This window comes from Scheffersomyces amazonensis (genome assembly GCF_036850825.1).
Source record: "Scheffersomyces amazonensis strain UFMG-HMD-26.3 chromosome Unknown RJT21scaffold_4, whole genome shotgun sequence".
Lineage (NCBI taxonomy): Eukaryota > Fungi > Ascomycota > Pichiomycetes > Serinales > Debaryomycetaceae > Scheffersomyces > Scheffersomyces amazonensis.
In genome coordinates, this window is record NW_027042744.1 from 1,280,674 (window position 1) to 1,300,038 (window position 19,365).

A 19,365-nucleotide genomic window follows, 5' to 3' on the forward strand; every position below is an offset into this window, starting at 1 on the left:
GAAGAGTCGCATTATGTACCTTGCTCCTTTTGATATGTTGCAGGACACAGAGGAAAGTATACCCCACAGTAGCATTACATTTATCTCATATCCACCTATAAAAAGATTTTCAATTTTAGTTTCTACCTTTTGCAACCAGTTCTATGTTAACATGAGGCTGAACATATTTTAAAATCCGTTGTCTTTTTTCCGTATTTGTATTTTTTTATTTTTCTTATTTTTTAAAATTTTTCGCAGTCAAGAAAAATAGCTTAATTAGCATCAGGGAGAATGCCTTGCTATTTTACACTTCTTGGCAGACTTTCATTAAACAAGAAAGGTCATCAGACACATATCTGATTTTGCGTACTCGTTGCATGACATTTTAACACCGCCGTAATTAAACACATTAAAGGTGCCATTCGAGTGAATGGATTTGTAAAATTGTCTTGGTATGGTAAATATTCGTGTAATTTGAGTGGAGAACGATAACGATATTTAATTAAACCTATGAAATCAAATTACATCATTACATAAACGCTATTCTTGGTTAGTTTAACTTTTCTTAGACTTTGTTCTTGAGTAGTCTTTCTTGTTACATATATATATAGCTATATTTATACCCATTATTGTAGAAAACCTCTAAAAGCTTTTACGCATTAAGGCAAAATGTCAGAAAGTAAAAACTCCGAAAAATTATCTACGGCTGTAGTTCATCTGGGTAGCGATAGTGACCAAAAAGAACTCCCAACTAGTAATGTAGATAGTCACGAAACTCCTGAAGGTGGTGAACCAACCATTGAAGAATTAAAGTCTTTAAGACATATCTCAGGAAACATTCCAATCAGATGTTGGTTAGTTGCTATTGTTGAATTGGCTGAAAGATTCTCTTATTATGGTTTATCTGCCCCATTCCAAAACTACATGCAGAACACTCCTGAAGATTCTCCAAAAGGTATCTTAGGTTTGAATCAGAATGGTGCTACTGCATTATCCTACTTCTTCCAATTTTGGTGTTATGTTACTCCAATCTTTGGTGGTTGGTTATCTGATACCTATTGGGGTAAATATAAAACAATCACTTTTTTCTGTTGTACCTATATTATTGGTATTTTTATCTTGTTCATAACTTCCCTTCCTGCAATCACTAGCAGAAATACTGCCTTGGGAGGTTTTATTGCTGCAATAATCATCATTGGTTTATCCACCGGTGCTGTTAAATCTAATGTTTCACCTTTAATTGCTGATCAAATTCCTAAAACCAAACCAGCTATAAAAATATTAAAATCAGGTGAGAGAGTTGTTGTTGATCCTAACATTACTATTCAAAATGTTTTCATGTTCTTCTATCTTATGATTAATATTGGTTCATTATCTGTTATTGCTACTACTCAATTAGAAGCTCATGTCGGTTTTTGGGCTGCTTACTTATTACCATTCTGTTTCTTCTTCATCGCTCTAACTGCTTTAATCATCGGAAGAAATCAATACGTCAAGGTTCCTGTTAATGAAAAAGTAGTTAGTAAGACTTTTAGAGTTGTGATCATTGGATGTAAGAGTGGTTTCAACTTGGATGCTGCTAAGCCATCCCTTAATCCAGAGAAAGGATACCCATGGAATGATAAATTTGTCGAAGAAGTTAGAAGAGCTTTCTATGCATGTAAGGTATTTGTATTTTATCCAATTTACTGGTTATGTTATGGGCAAATGGTTAATAACTTTATTTCTCAAGCTGGTCAAATGGAATTACACGGTTTGCCAAATGATATTTTACAGGCAATAAACTCTTTGTCTATTATTATTTTCATTCCAATCTGTGAAAGATTTGTCTACCCTTTTATTAGAAAATTCACTCCATTTAAGGCAATCACGAAAATCTTTTGGGGATTCATGTTTGCAAGTGTAGCTATGGTCTATGCAGCTGTTACTCAACATTTCATTTACCAAGCAGGTCCATGTTATGACCATCCAAAGGCTTGTGCCCCTGAATTTAAGACTGTTCCGAATCATATTCATGTTGCTATCCAGGTTCCAGCTTATTTCTTGATTGCTATGTCGGAAATTTTTGCTTCTATTACTGGTTTGGAATATGCTTATACTAAGGCTCCAGTAACCATGAAGGCTTTTATAACTTCCCTTTTCTTGGTAACCAACGCATTTGGTTCAGCTTTAGGTATTGCTTTATCTTCAGTTTCTACTGATCCTAAAATGGTTTGGACTTATACTGGAATTGCTGTGGCATGCTTCATTGCTGGTATTTTATTCTGGATTATATACAGAGGTTTCAATGAAAAGGAAGAAGAGCTTAATAGATTGGAATATGCATCTGATGATGAATATGAAGCATCAACTGGACTTAAACCAATTGCTTCCTTAACTAGATCCATTATCAGTCTTGCTTAGAGTATTTTTTTAAAGTTATTCAGAGAATTAGACAAAAAATAATTTGTAATAGTATAGTTTAATAAGAAACACTTTTATTAACGTAATTCTAAATAAAGACTTAACCAGTAAGCATTATAAAGCGTATCTGAAGAGCGGATTTTCCTTATCAGTTAAATCTGCAAATTCATGATTTTCGATTTCAGCGAATTTTGCAGTCACTTCTGAAGGTAATTTATCTCTTTTAACATTTTCTCTCCAATAGCAATACCAGATTAAAATCAAACAGAGAAGTGAAACACAACCAAAAGCAACAATTGTAATTTTAGCAGTCTGATAAGTTGGAGATTCCAGTGCTAAGAAAGTCTGAGGTCCAATTAAGTTACCAACACAGTAACCAATTAAGTATATAGCATTGACTGTTACTTTCTTTGTGTGTCCAGCAACATTACTGGAAATGACAGACAATAAACAAATAAAACCAATTGGACCAAGAGCATATAAAGTTAAACCAGCATATTGAGCTTTTTTATTTGAACTAAAAGCTAACATACATTCTGCCATAACTGTAATAACAGTACCAATTACAGCAATTAGCATTCTTGATTTAACAAATCTTGCACAATAAGCGAATAAACTGCACCCCACAAATTCAACTGCACCTTGAGGCATTTGCATTAATAAAGATTGAGCAGTAGAATACCCTAAATCTTCATTCAATAAAATAGAACCAAAGTTAGTAATACCACCATTTGGAATATCGGAAGCTAAAGCAAACATGAAGATTAACCAGGTCTTGACATCAAGAAGTGCTTCCTTAAACTGATTCCATTTGAAATGTTTGTTTCCGAAACCTTGTTGGTTTCCTCTGATACGTTCCACGACCAAAATTCTTTCTGATTCATTCAAAAACCAAGCTTGGGTTGGAACATCTGGGACATGGAAGAAGAAACCAATACCCAAAGCACTGGTTAAACATCCAGTAATAATGAAAATAACTTTCCAAGCTGGAATTGAAAATTTATCTTGATCTCTGTAAACATTATAAGAAATGATACCACTACCAATGATAGTACCGAGACCATTACTGGAGAACCAAAGTGCTGTCCTTAAAAATACTTCTTCTCTTTTATAGAAGGAACCAGTAATGATAACAAGAGCAACAGTAACAGAACTTTCAAGAGCGCCTAATATGGTACGTAACGCAATAAATCCAGCATAGTTAGGTACAGCGTGAAGACATAAAACAATCCCCCATAAGACAATGAAAATAGCAGCTGTTTTAGCAACTGGGAATTTTTGTAAAAATCTAGCTGAAAAGGGCTCGAAGAATAAGTAACCGATATAGAATGCAGAACCAGTCCATGCGTACATATCACCAACCATATTTAAATCGGTTCTTAAACCTAAGATAGCAGCATAAGAGTTTGTTAATTTATCCATGAATTGTAAACAATAAAGTAAACATAAAATAGGCATAAGGAACATATCAATTTTACGAAGTAACCTTCTGTCAACTTCAGGGTCCAAAGCAATATCCTTACCAGCATTTGCTATGGCATATTTCATAGCCACATCAACATCCGATGTGATTTTCACTTCTTTCCCCAGAGGTGATAAAATAGTAGTGAGAACATTATTGGTATCCTTTAAGTCCTCTTCAGTGAAGGACAAGACTGGTTCTAATGTCTCAATAAATTTTTCTTTCTTTTCCAGCATTGCGTCTAATTATATAAGCTGCAAAAATATCGGTCTATTGCGGTCTATTGCGGTCTATTGCACTAGTGAATTTTATAGAAGTACCGATATTCAAAATCAACGATTTTATGTTGATATTTATACTTGAATCAAGATTTTTCATAACAATACAGATCTTACTTTGAGCTAATTTATCCAGCAAGAGAGCAAAGATAATACAATTAAATTAAGAACATGCACAAATTGAAATTTGTGACATTTTTTCCGTTCCTTATCAAGTGTGTGATAGCCTCACCCCTATCAATGTCTAATTAAAATGAGAACAATAGTATGTTTAAAGTTCAAATTAATGCCTAAATTATTTATGACTTATTGTAACGCCTGATTTTACAGATAGTGTGGATCAGTTCAGTAGTCCCGCTAAATTTGCAATTTTAGTATAGAAATTCCACACTTCTATAGTTAGTTAAACCACAGTTAACTCTAACTTTAAGTTCTTCACGAGGTTAAATCGGTTATGTCCACGGAAAATACAAGAACCTACCGGATATCAAGAAGGAGTCCAATCTTATCAGTAGATCAAGATTTGCAGTAATAAGTCTCTTTGACTCTTGCCGTTATCCAAATCAGAGTCATCAGAAGTTAAAACGAGATTTGGGAAGGTGTATACTGCTGCAGCAAACCTTTAATCGCTTGGAAATAACCGATAACATCTATCATTCCAACTTTGAGCCTCCAAAGGGTTAGAAGTTTAAGTGAATTTTCGCGGGGCGGCTTTTTCTCGGCGCAAATTTACTAATTCGGCTGAAAAAAATAGCTTCCCTCGCAATTATATATAAGCGTTATCAAACTTGGGCCGATAAGATAGTGATGGAAGGAATGAATTGCCGGTTCCGGATACCGGGTTTAATTTGAATAAGTACACATGAATAATCGGTCAAGGATTAATTAACATTCACCACCTCCTTATTAATAGTTCGGCTATTGTTCCGTTTACAGATCTGCTATCTAATCAGAAGATTAACAATTATAATTATATTGATAGATTGTAGATCAAAAATACTTCTAATAACTTAAATTTTCAATAGTAATATAATTATATTCAGATCAAGAAGTTTGTGCATGCTCAGGTGATTCATTTATTGGAGTCAACAGATACTTGTAGTAGAGTTAACTCCGAGGAGTTTAAAACAAAAAAGTAGCCACCAAATTATTTACTCTAAATATAGCTATATATCCGCATTTGTTGTTTCAATATTTGTTATTATGTCAAGCAAAGCTAAAACAACCACAAGTAGTTTCCATCACTATATGTCCAGTAACGATAACCTTATATTACCATACCTCAAAACTCTTGAGTTCGTCATGGCGTTGAACCCAATGATCGACGAAAGTTAGCTAATATCACCTATTGTCTTCTAGTGTTTTTGGATAGGGTAAATATTGATTATCAAAGATAAATTTCTAACGTTTCAACTATTTTTGTGTTATCCCATGTCTACCAAACAAGTGGAACCGTAATATACCTTTAACTTAATCGGTAGATTATCAGTTAAAGCTTTAGGTTCTATTATTCTTGATAACGTTATTGAAAATATTATTGTTTGAACAATCTATAGCCACAATATATTTCAACAATTCAATAATATTTTCAATTACATAGTCCTTATAAAGTAAAGAAAAACCGTTAAAAATATATATCGTGGTTACCCTTAACCTAAGTAGTAAAATATCAATTACTTTGCAACAAAATTAACCATAAATCTCGATAAAATAGAAATCCGCGAAATTCTTCTGTGTTAGTAAAAGGGAAATACATCTTTACAAACACAATTTAAATAAGATATACTACTGCCCCAGATCAAGTGAAAAAGAACCATTATTGATATTGAACGAGGCAAAGAGATTCAATTAAAGTTGAAAATTGACCCCACAATGGACCCTAAATGGCAATAGAGCCGACATGACATAACATAACACAAAAAGCTCCAATAAATCAGGTGCAGTGTCGCGTGATAACTAATCATGTGACGGAAAAATAATAAATTCCGCTTTTGTTTACTTTAAATTATTCATCTAACAGAACGCGTAATGTAAAGGATTAACTACAAAAAATTTCAATCCCGAAGCCTACATCTAAATCTCGGAAGTGTCCCCCCAGTTAAACCGTTTCTCTTGGACCAATGGAGTTCACGCAAGCAACGCAAACTCAACCGACCCAGAAATCCCGGGAGACACAGACTCAGGATGGTCGAGAGGTGGATGCCGAACTAATATGTCGATTTATTTGTGCCACTGGTCAGATCAATTGCTTTGATTTATCTAAAAGTAAAATTACAATTGATGGTAGAAAAGAATGGACTTTTGGTAGAGGTACCGATTGTGATTTTAAAATGGCATTTTCTTCAAGACTTTCAAATAAACATTTCCGAGTATGGTTAAATGAGCATGATAGTTCATTATGGATTCAAGATACATCTACTAATGGAACATATCTTAATAATAGTAGATTGGTTAAAGGGTCTAATTATATATTGAATCAAGGAGATGAAATATCAGTAGGAAATGGAGTAGCCAAAGATGTGGCACGATTTGTAGTATTATTTTCCGAAGATTATAATCCATTAAAATTATCAAGTTCTAATAATAATTCAGTAATAAAAGATGAAGGTATTTATAAAGATTTTACTATTAAAAATGAAACAATTGGACAAGGAGCATTTGCAACCGTTAAAAAGGCTATTGAAAGATCTACAGGTAAATCTTTTGCAGTCAAAATCATTAATAGAAGGAAAGCATTAAATACAGGAGGTGGAGCATTAGATGGAGTAGATCGAGAATTATCAATATTACGAGAATTAGATCATCCAAATATTGTTGCATTAAAAGCATTTTATGAAGATATGGATAATTATTATATAGTAATGGAATTAGTTCCTGGAGGTGATTTAATGGATTTTGTAGCTGCTAATGGAGCTATAGGAGAAGAAGCTACACAAGTTATTACTAAACAAATTCTTGAAGGGATAAAATATGTTCATAATAAAGGTATATCACATCGAGATTTAAAGCCAGATAATATATTAATTATGCAAGATGATCCAATTCTAGTTAAAATAACTGATTTCGGATTAGCTAAATTCAGTGATAACTCAACATTCATGAAAACATTCTGTGGAACTTTAGCATATGTAGCACCGGAAATAATAACTGGGAAATATGATCAAACAGCTGATATTGCTAAAAGAAATTATTCATCATTAGTAGATATTTGGTCATTAGGATGTTTAGTATATGTTTTACTTACATCTCATTTACCATTTAATGGTAAAACTCAAGCACAAATGTTTCAAAAAATTAAACTAGGAGAATTTCATGAAGCACCATTAAATTCATATCATATTTCTAAAATGGGACGAGATTTTCTTAAGCAATGTTTACAAGTAAATCCAAGATTACGTATAACAGCAGAAGAAGCTTTAAATCATCCTTGGATACATGAAGCTTATTGTGAAGAATCTCAACTGCAAAAGCCATTAAGTTTATCCCAATCTCAATCACAACAATCTCGAAAGATAGATAATGGTTTGGCAATTGATGCATCTATAAGTAAAATAGATGAAGATGTTATGTTCAGACCATTAGAAGGAAAGAGAGTTAAGAATGCTAAGAATGAATTTAAAGTACCAAAAAGAGTTATACCACTTCCTCAATCACAAATACCTGCAAGTCAACCACCTAAAGCTAATAATCCAGCATTAGATGGATATTCACTATCTCAACCTAATGAAATTGTTAAAAGAATTGGTAGTGAAGAAATATCACTTCCTCTTAATTTTAAAAGACAAAAAGTTATTGGGATAGAAGATCATGAAAGACTTAAGAGGATATCTATATCTAATCCACTACTGAAAATATCAGAAGAAACTTCAGGAAAAATACCTAGTGGTACTTGGTTAACATTAGAACCATTACCAGAATCTATCTATAAATTTCCAATACATATGCATGAATTAGATTATCATTCTATTGGTAGACTTGAAATTTGTGATACACATATAGATGATGATAGGATGTCTAAAATCCATTGTATCATAAATAAAACTTATCTAGTACCAGGTAATCGATATCAGATTTCTTTATTAGATATGAGTACTAATTCATGCCTGGTACAGCAACAAGTTATTGGAAAGGGTAAGAAAATTTCTATTCGAGATAATGATACAATTCATTTCTTTATTGATGATAGTTTAAATGAACTGATTGGATTTAGAGTAATTGATAGAGATCCAAACAATCATACTATATCTGATGTTCCAAAAATAGAGCCCATGAACTCATTTGAGAATGCTTTGAGATTACTGGCTCAAGAAAGAGGTTCAAACCGTAACACTAGCGCATATGATATTACTTTATCTTCAACTTAACGATTTACATTAAAACATTTTTCATTTCTTTACGTTCATTATACTTTAATATATACAGTAAATATTTACAATGATCTCCACAGATTAATAATTTTAGGATCTACTTTGGAATTGAGGAGATGATTCACTCCCAAATATCCAATATTAAACTTATGGAAATCAATGATGAATTTAAATAGTCTTATTCTTAAATCATCAAAGTAATCTGCAGATCTAGTCTGTCTTTCGACTACAGTTTTCCCTTCTTCAATGTATGCAAGATCTTTCTTTATATCCAATATAAGATTACGTTCTAAACATGCAATTAGTAATTCTTGAGTAGATAAATCCCATATATTACATGAACCCTTACCATTCATACCACTTAAATAATGATTATCCACTCTAAGATAATTATGATAATGCTTTAATTTCCTTCGTATATAAATTTCAGGAACTAAGAATGTGGGGATATGTCTGGGAATTAATCGTAATGCCTTGGCAAGATATTGAGCTTCATCCAAGGGGAGATTGAATGCATTTTTATGAGCAAGATCTTCATATTTGGTTGGACTATACCTTTTCTGTCTTAAACTAGTTAAAGCTGTAGAAGATGATGTATTCCATAATGCTGGAAGTATAGATGGTAATACACATGTCCTAGGAGTTATTTCTGGGACATAATAACATAAAATGGGAGTACTCTCCATAAATATAAGAGCAAGAATAGCAAAAATAGGAATTTTGATTTGATCTGAAGGATTTCGTTTAAGAATTTGGTAACCTACTCGAGGTAATACAAATAATCTATCATCAGTTAATTTTCTCTTAACATAATTTTCCAGTCCCGATTGATTAGTTTGTATATTTTCCATACTTAATGCCTGTGTCATTTCGAGAGTTAGTTTATTAAAGTTCTTAACTTTTATTGATACTGTTTTATTTTTATTATTAAGTTGATTAGTTAGGGATACATTATTAATAAGGAAACGTCTTTCCTTTGATGCTCTACCAACTTTCTTTATACCTTCTTTATAAAAGGATCCAATAGCCTTTGCATAAGTCAAACCTTGTTTAAACTTCAAAGAGAATGCTCCAGCATCAGAATTGGCCACTTTAATTTCTTCAAATATATCTTTTCTTGATTTAATTACATCAGGATAAGTTGATTCGGCATTAATCTCTTCAGCCGAACGGGTTGATTTCCCCCATAATGCAGTTAAAGAAGGTGAAACTTCGACTTCCCGTAAGAACTGATGTTTGTTGGCGGGGAACTCAAAGAAAACTGCCTTTGTAGCAACTTTCTTAATTGCACTACTCATTATTCCCTACCAATCGGCTATAGTAATAGTGAAAAATTAATAATTTATTATTTAACCATTTTTCACATCCAACCGATAAATAATTTTTCTTTTGTATGGGTCTGCATACAAAGTCGGCTAAATCAAAACCACTTAGTATGAAGATTATAATATATATAGTAAGAGTTATATAATAGATTAGTAATCCATAATGAATTTCACTAAACCTGTAAGAAGAATTCTAACCGCTGAAGATTTAGACAAGTGGATAGATAGTCCTACTTACACGGCCATTCTTGAGTTTGTGGTGAATTTACAACAACTGGTTACTGGATTAACTAATGATAATGCTGATATCTATGTTTCTGATTCCGTCAATAAAATCCTTAATATCTTAGATGAAATTAATGCTACTATTGATAGGAATCCCGTAGTAGTAGATAAGAACATTTCCAGATTTGGAAAGATTGAATTCAGAGACTTTTATGATGAAGTATCACAAACTTCTAGTCAATTATTAATTCCATTACTTGGAGAAGCTCAAGCAGCAGAAATAGAAGTATCAACTTATTTCAATGAATGTTGGGGGAATAGAACTAGAATCGATTATGGATCTGGTCATGAATTGAATTTAATATGTTTTCTATTATGTTTAAGAACTTTAAATATCGTAACAGATGCGGATTATTCGGCCCTTGTTCTAAGAGTATTCACCAAATATATTACAATTATGAGAAGATTACAAAAGATTTATTGGTTAGAACCAGCAGGTTCTCATGGTGTTTGGGGATTAGATGATTATCATTTCTTACCATTTTTATTTGGTTCATCTCAATTATCTACTCATCCTCATATGAAACCCAAACTGATTCATAATGAAGATGTGGTTGATTTATACTATAAGAAATATATGTATTTTGAATGTATTCATTTCATAAATAATATTAAAACATTACCCAAGAATCAAGAACAGAAATTAAGTATTAGATGGCATTCTCCTATGCTAGATGATATTCTGGCAGCTAAATCTTGGACTAAAATTAAAGAAGGAATGATTAAAATGTATAAGGCAGAGGTATTAGGTAAACTTCCAATTATTCAACATGTCATGTTTGGAAGTTTAATACCATGTCCTGAAGGGGTTACTGAAGCTCATACTGATGAAGATGATAATAGTGATTGTGGTCATATTCATAATGTTATCAATCCATGGGGTGATTGTTGTGGTATCAAGATTCCTAGTGCTATTGCTGCATCAGAGAGTCTAAGAATTAATGAAAATCAACAAAAGGTTCACTACAAACCGGTTCCATTTGATTAGTAAAATATGTATATATACTATTTATTATTATTCTATATTATTCATTAAAACCAATATTGGTTGATATTAATACATTTTTAGGGAATGCTCCTGGGAAGGGGAGTAAGATCTTCATTTTATGTTTGTCATCTTCATATTTAGATATATGTACATATCCCAATATACTTGTATTAAGTAAATCCTTACCAGGATTACTTGTTTGAGGTAATTGGGTTATTGCCATAATTGAATTATCTAAATTTGATGAACTTGGCTCAGTTAATAATGAATAATATTTAGTTAAACTATCATCAGTTTTATCTTTATCATCTTTATCATCAGATTCATCAGCCGCATATGAATCAGCAGAAGGTAAAAATGATAATGTAGAAGCAATATCCAGTGAAAGTACTCCCTTAAAAATTGTTAAATCTTTGGCATCTATATCGGTTTTAAATGGAGATAATCTTGTTTTATAATTACCATTAAAATATTCCTTTATAGTTTCTTCTTGACTTCTTCTAATAAATGAATCATCTACTTCAGCAATACCTCCACTAATAGGTACTTTTATTACTTGTAATTGAGAATCTAGTTTATGTTTAAATTTCTTTTTTAAATCATTTAATAATCGTTCATTACCCATTACTACTATTATATTTACTTCAAAGTCAGATACTATATTTTCTATAATAGTAATATCTTTAATTGTTAATGATGGAGTATCAATAATTATTCCGGAATTTCTAATGGTTATATCTTCTTCTAATCTAGATAAGACAGTGACTCCTAATTTAGATATTTGATATTTATATAAATCTAAATTTTCATTAATTGATGAAAATCCATAATTTTTCACTATTGGTTGTTTTGGGTTATGAATTAAACTACCTGAAGTAGTTGTGAATCCCCATCCATTAGCACTTTCTATATCTAAAGAATCACTTATTGGAGTGGCTGATATAGATCCAGGAAGACTAAATACTCCATCACGAGGATTTAAATTAACCAATACTGGAGTACTATCCATTTTATTGGCATATGATGAAAGAATCTTAGCTAGACTAGTTTTACCTGAATTTGGATTCCCAATTATTAATACTCGAGGTCCCTTTTTAACATCCTGAGGATTTAATATATTATAATCTCTAATTTCTTGACGAATAGTTTGTAATCCAAGATGTAAATTAATATATGCTTGATGAGCTTGAGTTTCATTACTGATATAATCGGAAATTTCTTCATCTTCATTAGTCATAACAGATTTATTGGCTAATGTTTTATATTCCAATTTAAATCCAGAAGATAAAGGGGCATATACGGCATACTTAACTCCAGAAACTTGTAATTCAACATTTAATGGTAATTCAGTCCCAAATATTTCTCCAATTCCATCAATAACTTTAAATTTAAGTATAGTCCGGTGAGGTACTTCAACTCTCCATTCAGAAAATCCTGTTACTTCAACTGTAGTCCATTCTCCACTAGTATTTTCTATCGGTTCTATACCGCCACCAAATCCTGGAATTGACATGGTTTGTATATATATATTTATATATTAGTTAGTAGTAATGGTCTCTTCTCTGTTAGTTAGTAGTTTTATCTGATATCGAGAAATTTTCTACATAGTTAATTTTCCGGCATATAAGCTATAGGGCTGTCTACTAAACTAAATACTAAATAACTATATATGTATAAATTGAATTAAGAAATAAAAAATGGATACCTTAACCTGTAAGGGAGAGATTTGTGATGGATTAGTATTATAATCCTGAGAAATCCAACTTCTTAGGTTTAATTTTCGATTGGTTGGATGTCAACTTAACTACTCTTCTGTGACCTGTCTTATTATTAATTAATTCCATATGTGTATCATAATTAATAGATTGAGAACTATTATTTGTGAATGGATTTGATTCTATAGATCTGGATTTATTGATGGTAGATGAAGATCCATTATTAATAAATGGGTTAACCACTTCGGTACGTGTAGGTAATTCATCTTCATCGGATGAGTAGTAATTATTATAAGATTTTCCATGCCAATGATTAACTAAATTATCGTTTATTAATTGTTTACTTGGAGTTTGAGGAATCATTTCTTCTTCCAGTTCTTGTTCATGGAAAATATCATTAAATTCAGAATGATTATCATTAAAGAGATGAGATGATGAAAGAAAGATTTTATCTTTATTAGATGTTAATCTTGATTGTTGTCTTCCAGATCCAATTTTTGATGGAGCAGGTAATAGTAATCCAAATGAGATTTTTCCTGTAGTTGTAGATGGCATTGTAAAAGTCGTGTCATTAATGATATCGTTACTTATCCCATTACCACCGCCAATAACTTTTCTTTTACGAGATATTGGAGACTTTCTAGGAGTGAAAGCATAATCCGGCGTAGAAGGTAATAATTTAGTTGATGATTTGGGAATAGTTAGATGAGCTGATGATTTTTTCTTCTGTATTGAACTAGGAGTCTTAAAAGCAATTGGTGTAGTATTTGTAGGCATTGACCTTCCATTATTATTGTTCTTAGTTAATCCATGGGTAATTTGAAAACTATTCTTATTCTTACTAACAGTTGAAGGAGTTACCAATCCATTACGTTGCTGTATAGGAGTAGTGGATGAAGATGGAGTAGATAACAATGGATTTGATCTGGTTGATTTAGTGCTTGATCTAGGTGGAGTCAGAGGAGTTATAGATATTTGTGACATAGCTGAATGAATTTGTATGGTAAGTGCCAGTATGAGTTCACTACCGTAAATAAAGGATCAAATGAAGATTATCAAAGATCAAGATCCACTGGTGCACTTCTTCTACAGCTTAAGAGACAATAAGGGACTTTTTCTTTAGCATGTATCGTGTTTACAAAAATGGTAATTCGCTGTAAACGCGTTCCACAAAATTGTGAAGATGGCTGGATAATTTTTCGTGAGGATTCAAATTCTGTAAATGTCGTAAATCGACTTAGGACAAGGGTCGGAAGTGCGATATTTCTTAACTAGACCTCGGAAATCGGTTGAAGGATCTCTTATTATGTAAACAGTTTAACTGTGACACCTCAAAATTATACTCCTTCAATAAATCAATCTACATTTTGAAATAACGGAGAAATATCAACTGGCAAATTCTTAGACAAAATGGAGTTCACAATATTAATGGTCAGTGTATTGTCATATTGTGTGCAGAGTTTTCCAGAAATGGCTGCAAACGGAGTAGATTGGGGCATTTTAAACAATACTTTATTAATATCATCTATGACTCGGTAAAAGCATGTAACAGTGATATCACGACAGTCATACTTTTGCAAGTCTGGTAAAATTTTACTCCTTTGAATATATTCATTTTGAAGTTTCTTCAATAGAAGGAATAGATGAAAATTAGCTGAATATTCAGAATCTTTAGTTTCTTCAATACGTATAATCCTTCCAACTAAGGGCCTGGTTATGGTACAGCCTTCAATTTCTTGAAATTCACCTACTGAATTGAATTCGACAAATAACGTCGTTGTATAATCACTTAGGAAAAAGCAGTTTATACCACAACAGAGAGCCTCTCTGACACCCTGGCTGTAAATCTCTAGAAAATTAATTCTTTTCCTGATAGAAGTTTTGCCATAAAAATAATCTAAATTCTTCATAATTGAATCCCTTTTGATCTCAATTGGAATGAGACCCTTGTCTAACTCAATCTCCAAGTCCGGCCGTGTTTCTAATTTATTCTCATTTATGGTAATAGACCTAGTCCCTCCAGTCAATGTATTCCTGAGAATATAATGAGATGGAATACCAAAGATATTTTTTTGTGCAGCTAGTTGTACATCCATTTCAGTGTAAGTGGATGGAACTTCAAAGCGTAACCTCCTGCTTATTCCCTCCAGAGGAATTGTCTTTAGTTTAAGATCACTGAACTCATTTACAGGAAAGTCAATTACTTCTGAGTCGGGATATAGCAAGCCAATGTAAGATTTCAATGCATTATCTCTATGTTCAGACTTTAGAGGTGACCCTGATGTTCTTTTTGTACGTTTTACACTGGATTCTTCAGATGTAGGCTGGGATAAACTTCTAACTAGAGGACTTTTGATAGGAGTGCTAGAACTAAATTGCCCAGAAGACTTTGTATCAAATTTAAGAACCGGATCATCATCGGGACCATTATCCCTAGCATTAACTTCTTCTTTTTCTTCTTCCTTGGGTAAATTTGATATAATTGGACGCTTTAAACTCATCTGTATAGAAAATGACCAATAATCATAGATAACTGTTGTTAAGAGAAAAGTAGAACGGATTTTGAGTATTACATCAATTAGATCTTTTGTTGTCTCAAATTGAAACTTAGTAAGCAAGTGGAAGTTATTTGCGCTCAAGACAATTCTTAACAAGTCAGGCTTCAGAAATTCCTTTTCAAACTTATACTTTTTTAAGAACATGTTTATTTCTTCAATGTCTGGATTCTTTAAATACTCTTCTAACTTGTCCACTAGATCAGCGTACTTGTTCTTTCCATTCAAGTGAATCTGGATAGGTTCGAATTCTTCAAGTCCAGTCAAAGCAGCAACAGCATCGTCTGTGTTAATGATTTCTTCTAGCTTCATTGCTTAGATTAATGGTTCCTTGTTGAATATTAATGATTGCTGAAGTTAAGCGTAATGCAACTTTTTTGCAGCAGTTGTTCAGTGTGCAGTCATGGCATTGCGCTCTGATATTTTCGTAGGTTTAATCAAGATATGTGCGAAATCCCGTGAACTACTAACTAAATTAATAATTAGATAAATCTATTAGTACGGTATGAACTATTTCTGTTTCGAAAACTTTATACCTTCTTTTGTCTTAGTACCCTTAGAGATTGTTTGTAATAGCAATATACAGAATTTGCAACAATTTTAGGAGCGTAGAAAGAGTTGTGTTTATTTAAATTTACAATAGTTGATTAGTTGATTAGGTGATTACTGGGGTTCAAATAAACTGTAGGGTACATTTTAGCAGCTTTCTAATTTGACCTGTAACGCAGAACAATTAGTACAATTAGCAACACTAATCTGTCACGGCTAACTAATAAAATATAATTATGTCCGGTTTATCCAAGAATCCGCAACTTAAAGAGATAATCAAAACGATTTGATTGCTGGTGGCTTTATTTATTGTACTAAATTGTTAATTATTAAGAAGTATCTCTTGGTGAGTTATTAATAGAAAGTTATTTCAAATGTTATTAATGAGATTTAATAATATACAAGAAGCGTTAAACGACAACTTAGAGTTATTAAGAGGATGGTTCATAGATCAAATTTTAAGAATATCTTGAAGGTATACAGTAAATATCATATTATAGGTAAGTCCGTTGGGGGCGGATACTTACATATTCAAGACATAACTGAATAATGCAAATACTCCCCCTAAAACTTAAAACAAAACAGTTTTAAGATGTGAAGGGTCGGATATGACTATGAACAATTGCGTAATTATATTGTATTGAATTATTATTGTGTAGAATTTAATTCTCCCGGAACTACTTTGTTAAGCAAATTGTTAACTTTTTGAGGTTGGAATTTACGTACGGCTTAAAAGTCTCAGTTTACCCAATTATCTCATATTCTTCTATATGCTCTTAATTTGGCTCAATTACATTTCAAAAATAATACTTATGGCTTGTCGCAGGGTGGAATATAGCCATGTCAAGTGTGGATATCGCTTACATGATAAAATAGAACAATTCAATAATAGGAGAGAAACACATATAATTACAATGGAACGCATATCTCCAGTGGCACATCCCAAGTTAATCTGTAAAAAAAAAGACCTCACGGCACTAATGTGTAAAATAAAAAAAAAAAGAAAGTACTGTCCTGATTAGGAAGAGGACAATGTCGTTGGAACGAATTGATATTTGCCATTTCTCATATATTTTCTGTCAATAAAAGCTTCAAATAATAGGAAATTAATTATGATTAGTTTGTGATACATTATAATCATTGCTCTAACTATTTTCAAATCCATTTCTACAATAACTATTACTATAGCAACAGATATATAGAAATGGAAAACTGCTATCGGCAACTTTGTGTAAGCATTACGTACGACATAATCGGAAAATAGTCAACGCTACAACCAGCGACATTTGCGAGAAAAAAGAAAATCGAAATATCCTTTTTAAAAATCTCTCCCATCTGTAAGTATATCTTTATTTAACTAATCACGATAAGCTGTCATTCATTGGCTTTGTTCATTATTATACGTAAGTGTACTGTGCCCCAGAAGCTCGTACAAATCGTACAGCATCCTACCGTTTTCATTAATTGAAGCAGCATTCATATCGCATATCGTAGCATCCCAGCCAAAAGTAGCAGGAACCAGAAGGGCTAGAACACGTTGAAAATACAAATATAATTGAGTGTATCTGATACATCATATATAAACAAGTTAATCTATCACGTTGTTTTATCCTTTATATTTTGTAATTTTCTTGAATTCATTTCATTCCAATCCAATCCAATTCATTTCAATTCATTTTATTCAAGTCTGATTCTTAAAAATTAACGTGACTCCTTCTGTTCACTTCTACTTTCATTCCTTTTACACCTATTAGTTTTTTAATAATACTATGAGTATCTTCTTTTGTTGCCTGGTGGAAGATTCAGAATCCAGTGACGATAAATCCCAATCTCCAAATCCAAGACACGACTCATCGACTACAAATCGGAAAGGTATGACTGCAAATAATATAAATCCTTCATCTTCCAATACCAAAGGAAATTCATCATCATCCAAAGATACAAAAACCAGCAAAACATCAACCTCTCATGTTGGAACCACATCAACTCATCATAAATCAAAACAAACTCCTGAAATAGTAGCCACTGCACTTTCAAGTTCAAATAATGATGGTAATATAATACAGAAAAAGGATTTATTAGATGATGATAATTCTGTTAATGAAACAGATACAATAACAAACACTGGCGATGAAGCTAACAATACTCCAAGTTCTCATCATGATAAACTGTCAGTAACCGATCAACAACAACAAGGTATTATAACTCAAGTTTCTTCTGCATCTGATCCTAATGGAAAATTATCCCATAGTCAACAATTAGTTGATGAAGAAGATGAAGATGATGAAGCAATTTATGGACAAGAAGATGATTATGATGAAGAAGATGAATCAGTTTTAGATTTAACTGAACTTCAGGATGGTCAAGCGTTTAATCCAGAGACTGGTTTTCTTTTGGGTAAAAAGGATAAAAAGTTTGGTAATAAAAAGTGTCTTATCCTTGATTTAGATGAAACATTAGTACATTCATCTTTCAAATATTTAAAGACGGCAGATTTCACAATTCCTGTTGAAATTGAAAATCAAGTTCATTATGTTTATGTCATAAAGAGGCCTGGAGTTGATGAATTCTTAAAAAAAGTAGGTCAATGGTTTGAAGTTGTAGTATTTACTGCTTCAGTTTCAAAATATGGAGATCCTTTATTAAATAAATTGGATATTCATAATTCAGTTCATCATAGATTATTCAGAGATTCTTGTTATAGTTATCAAGGTAACTTTATAAAGAATTTATCACAAATTGGTCGTCCATTAAGTGATTCAATTATTATTGATAATTCTCCAGCATCTTATATATTCCATCCTCAACATTCAATACCAATTTCAAGTTGGTTTAGCGATACTCATGATAATGAATTGTTAGATTTATTACCATTTTTAGAAGATATATCTAAATCAAATGTGGACGATGTTTCTTTAGTATTAGATATCTCATTATAGAACAAACCTGAGAAATTATTTGATTACTATTAGATGGTATACTTGTATCATTATTCACCGTTATTATTAATTTTCGTTGACCTTTCGTATTCATATTCATATTCATATTCATATTCATATTCATATCCAAATTCGTAATCATATTGTCCTATAATTCCTTGACTAATTTTACTTTAACTACAATTTTAATTTGATTATTTTAATATTCTTATGGCCATACTATCTCACTTTAATTACTTATTTTGATAGATTTTTTAAAAAAAAAACAAAGATTAGTCACCCGTCACAGACATTTTCAGACATCTAACTAACTAACTAACTAACTAAATATCTGAATTATTTGAACATCAATAAGCAAGGTGGAACATAGGCACTCAACATCATATATAGCATGATTATTCTATCGATTACAATAAAGATTAGAGTAACTAATAGAAGATTATAAAAGAGCATGAGCTGGACTTGTGTTGAATTCCTAAATTCATCCTACAATTGCAATAAAAAAAGAATAGTGATAATA

At 31.9% G+C, this 19,365-nt stretch overlaps 9 protein-coding genes across 9 annotated transcripts; 4 read left to right on the forward strand and 5 right to left on the reverse strand. All coding sequences in view use genetic code 12, as the record gives it.

Annotated features, from left to right (window-relative positions):
• Positions 1-623: 623 nt before the first annotated feature.
• Positions 624-2,452, forward strand: RJT21DRAFT_44312 (POT family-domain-containing protein). The gene has a single exon (XM_064884580.1). It carries the CDS (start codon positions 649-651, stop codon positions 2,380-2,382), a length of 1,734 nt encoding a protein of 577 aa, XP_064738083.1. The 5' UTR covers positions 624-648; the 3' UTR covers positions 2,383-2,452.
• A 44-nt stretch (positions 2,453-2,496) lies between these two features.
• DAL9 (Dal9p) lies at positions 2,497-4,123 on the reverse strand (the record flags this gene model as incomplete). Its single annotated transcript, XM_064882888.1, has 1 exon — positions 2,497-4,123. The coding sequence occupies exon 1, from the start codon at positions 4,078-4,080 to the stop codon at positions 2,497-2,499; it is 1,584 nt and encodes a 527-aa protein (XP_064738084.1). The 5' UTR covers positions 4,081-4,123.
• Positions 4,124-6,154: 2,031 nt separating this feature from the next.
• RAD53 (serine/threonine/tyrosine protein kinase) lies at positions 6,155-8,517 on the forward strand. Its single transcript, XM_064882088.1, has one exon. It carries the CDS (start codon positions 6,243-6,245, stop codon positions 8,484-8,486), a length of 2,244 nt encoding a protein of 747 aa, XP_064738085.1. The 5' UTR covers positions 6,155-6,242; the 3' UTR covers positions 8,487-8,517.
• RJT21DRAFT_121401 (uncharacterized protein) lies at positions 8,518-9,798 on the reverse strand. The gene has a single exon (XM_064882089.1). The coding sequence runs from the start codon at positions 9,785-9,787 to the stop codon at positions 8,552-8,554; it is 1,236 nt and encodes a 411-aa protein (XP_064738086.1). The 5' UTR covers positions 9,788-9,798; the 3' UTR covers positions 8,518-8,551.
• A 128-nt stretch (positions 9,799-9,926) lies between these two features.
• Positions 9,927-11,105, forward strand: RJT21DRAFT_44372 (peptidylprolyl isomerase). The gene has a single exon (XM_064884585.1). It carries the CDS (start codon positions 9,978-9,980, stop codon positions 11,085-11,087), a length of 1,110 nt encoding a protein of 369 aa, XP_064738087.1. The 5' UTR covers positions 9,927-9,977; the 3' UTR covers positions 11,088-11,105.
• RJT21DRAFT_44371 (cleavage polyadenylation factor subunit) lies at positions 11,106-12,639 on the reverse strand. Its single transcript, XM_064884584.1, has one exon. It carries the CDS (start codon positions 12,598-12,600, stop codon positions 11,125-11,127), a length of 1,476 nt encoding a protein of 491 aa, XP_064738088.1. The 5' UTR covers positions 12,601-12,639; the 3' UTR covers positions 11,106-11,124.
• Positions 12,640-12,703: 64 nt separating this feature from the next.
• SOL1 (Sol1p) lies at positions 12,704-13,948 on the reverse strand. Its single transcript, XM_064882090.1, has one exon. It carries the CDS (start codon positions 13,784-13,786, stop codon positions 12,830-12,832), a length of 957 nt encoding a protein of 318 aa, XP_064738089.1. The 5' UTR covers positions 13,787-13,948; the 3' UTR covers positions 12,704-12,829.
• A 43-nt stretch (positions 13,949-13,991) lies between these two features.
• Positions 13,992-15,669, reverse strand: RJT21DRAFT_133132 (uncharacterized protein; the record flags this gene model as incomplete). Its single annotated transcript, XM_064883178.1, has 1 exon — positions 13,992-15,669. The coding sequence occupies one exon, from the start codon at positions 15,667-15,669 to the stop codon at positions 14,158-14,160; it is 1,512 nt and encodes a 503-aa protein (XP_064738090.1). The 3' UTR covers positions 13,992-14,157.
• Positions 15,670-17,245: 1,576 nt separating this feature from the next.
• RJT21DRAFT_44381 (phosphatase) lies at positions 17,246-19,162 on the forward strand. Its single transcript, XM_064884586.1, has one exon. The coding sequence runs from the start codon at positions 17,676-17,678 to the stop codon at positions 18,843-18,845; it is 1,170 nt and encodes a 389-aa protein (XP_064738091.1). The 5' UTR covers positions 17,246-17,675; the 3' UTR covers positions 18,846-19,162.
• The last annotated feature ends 203 nt before the right edge of the window (positions 19,163-19,365 follow it).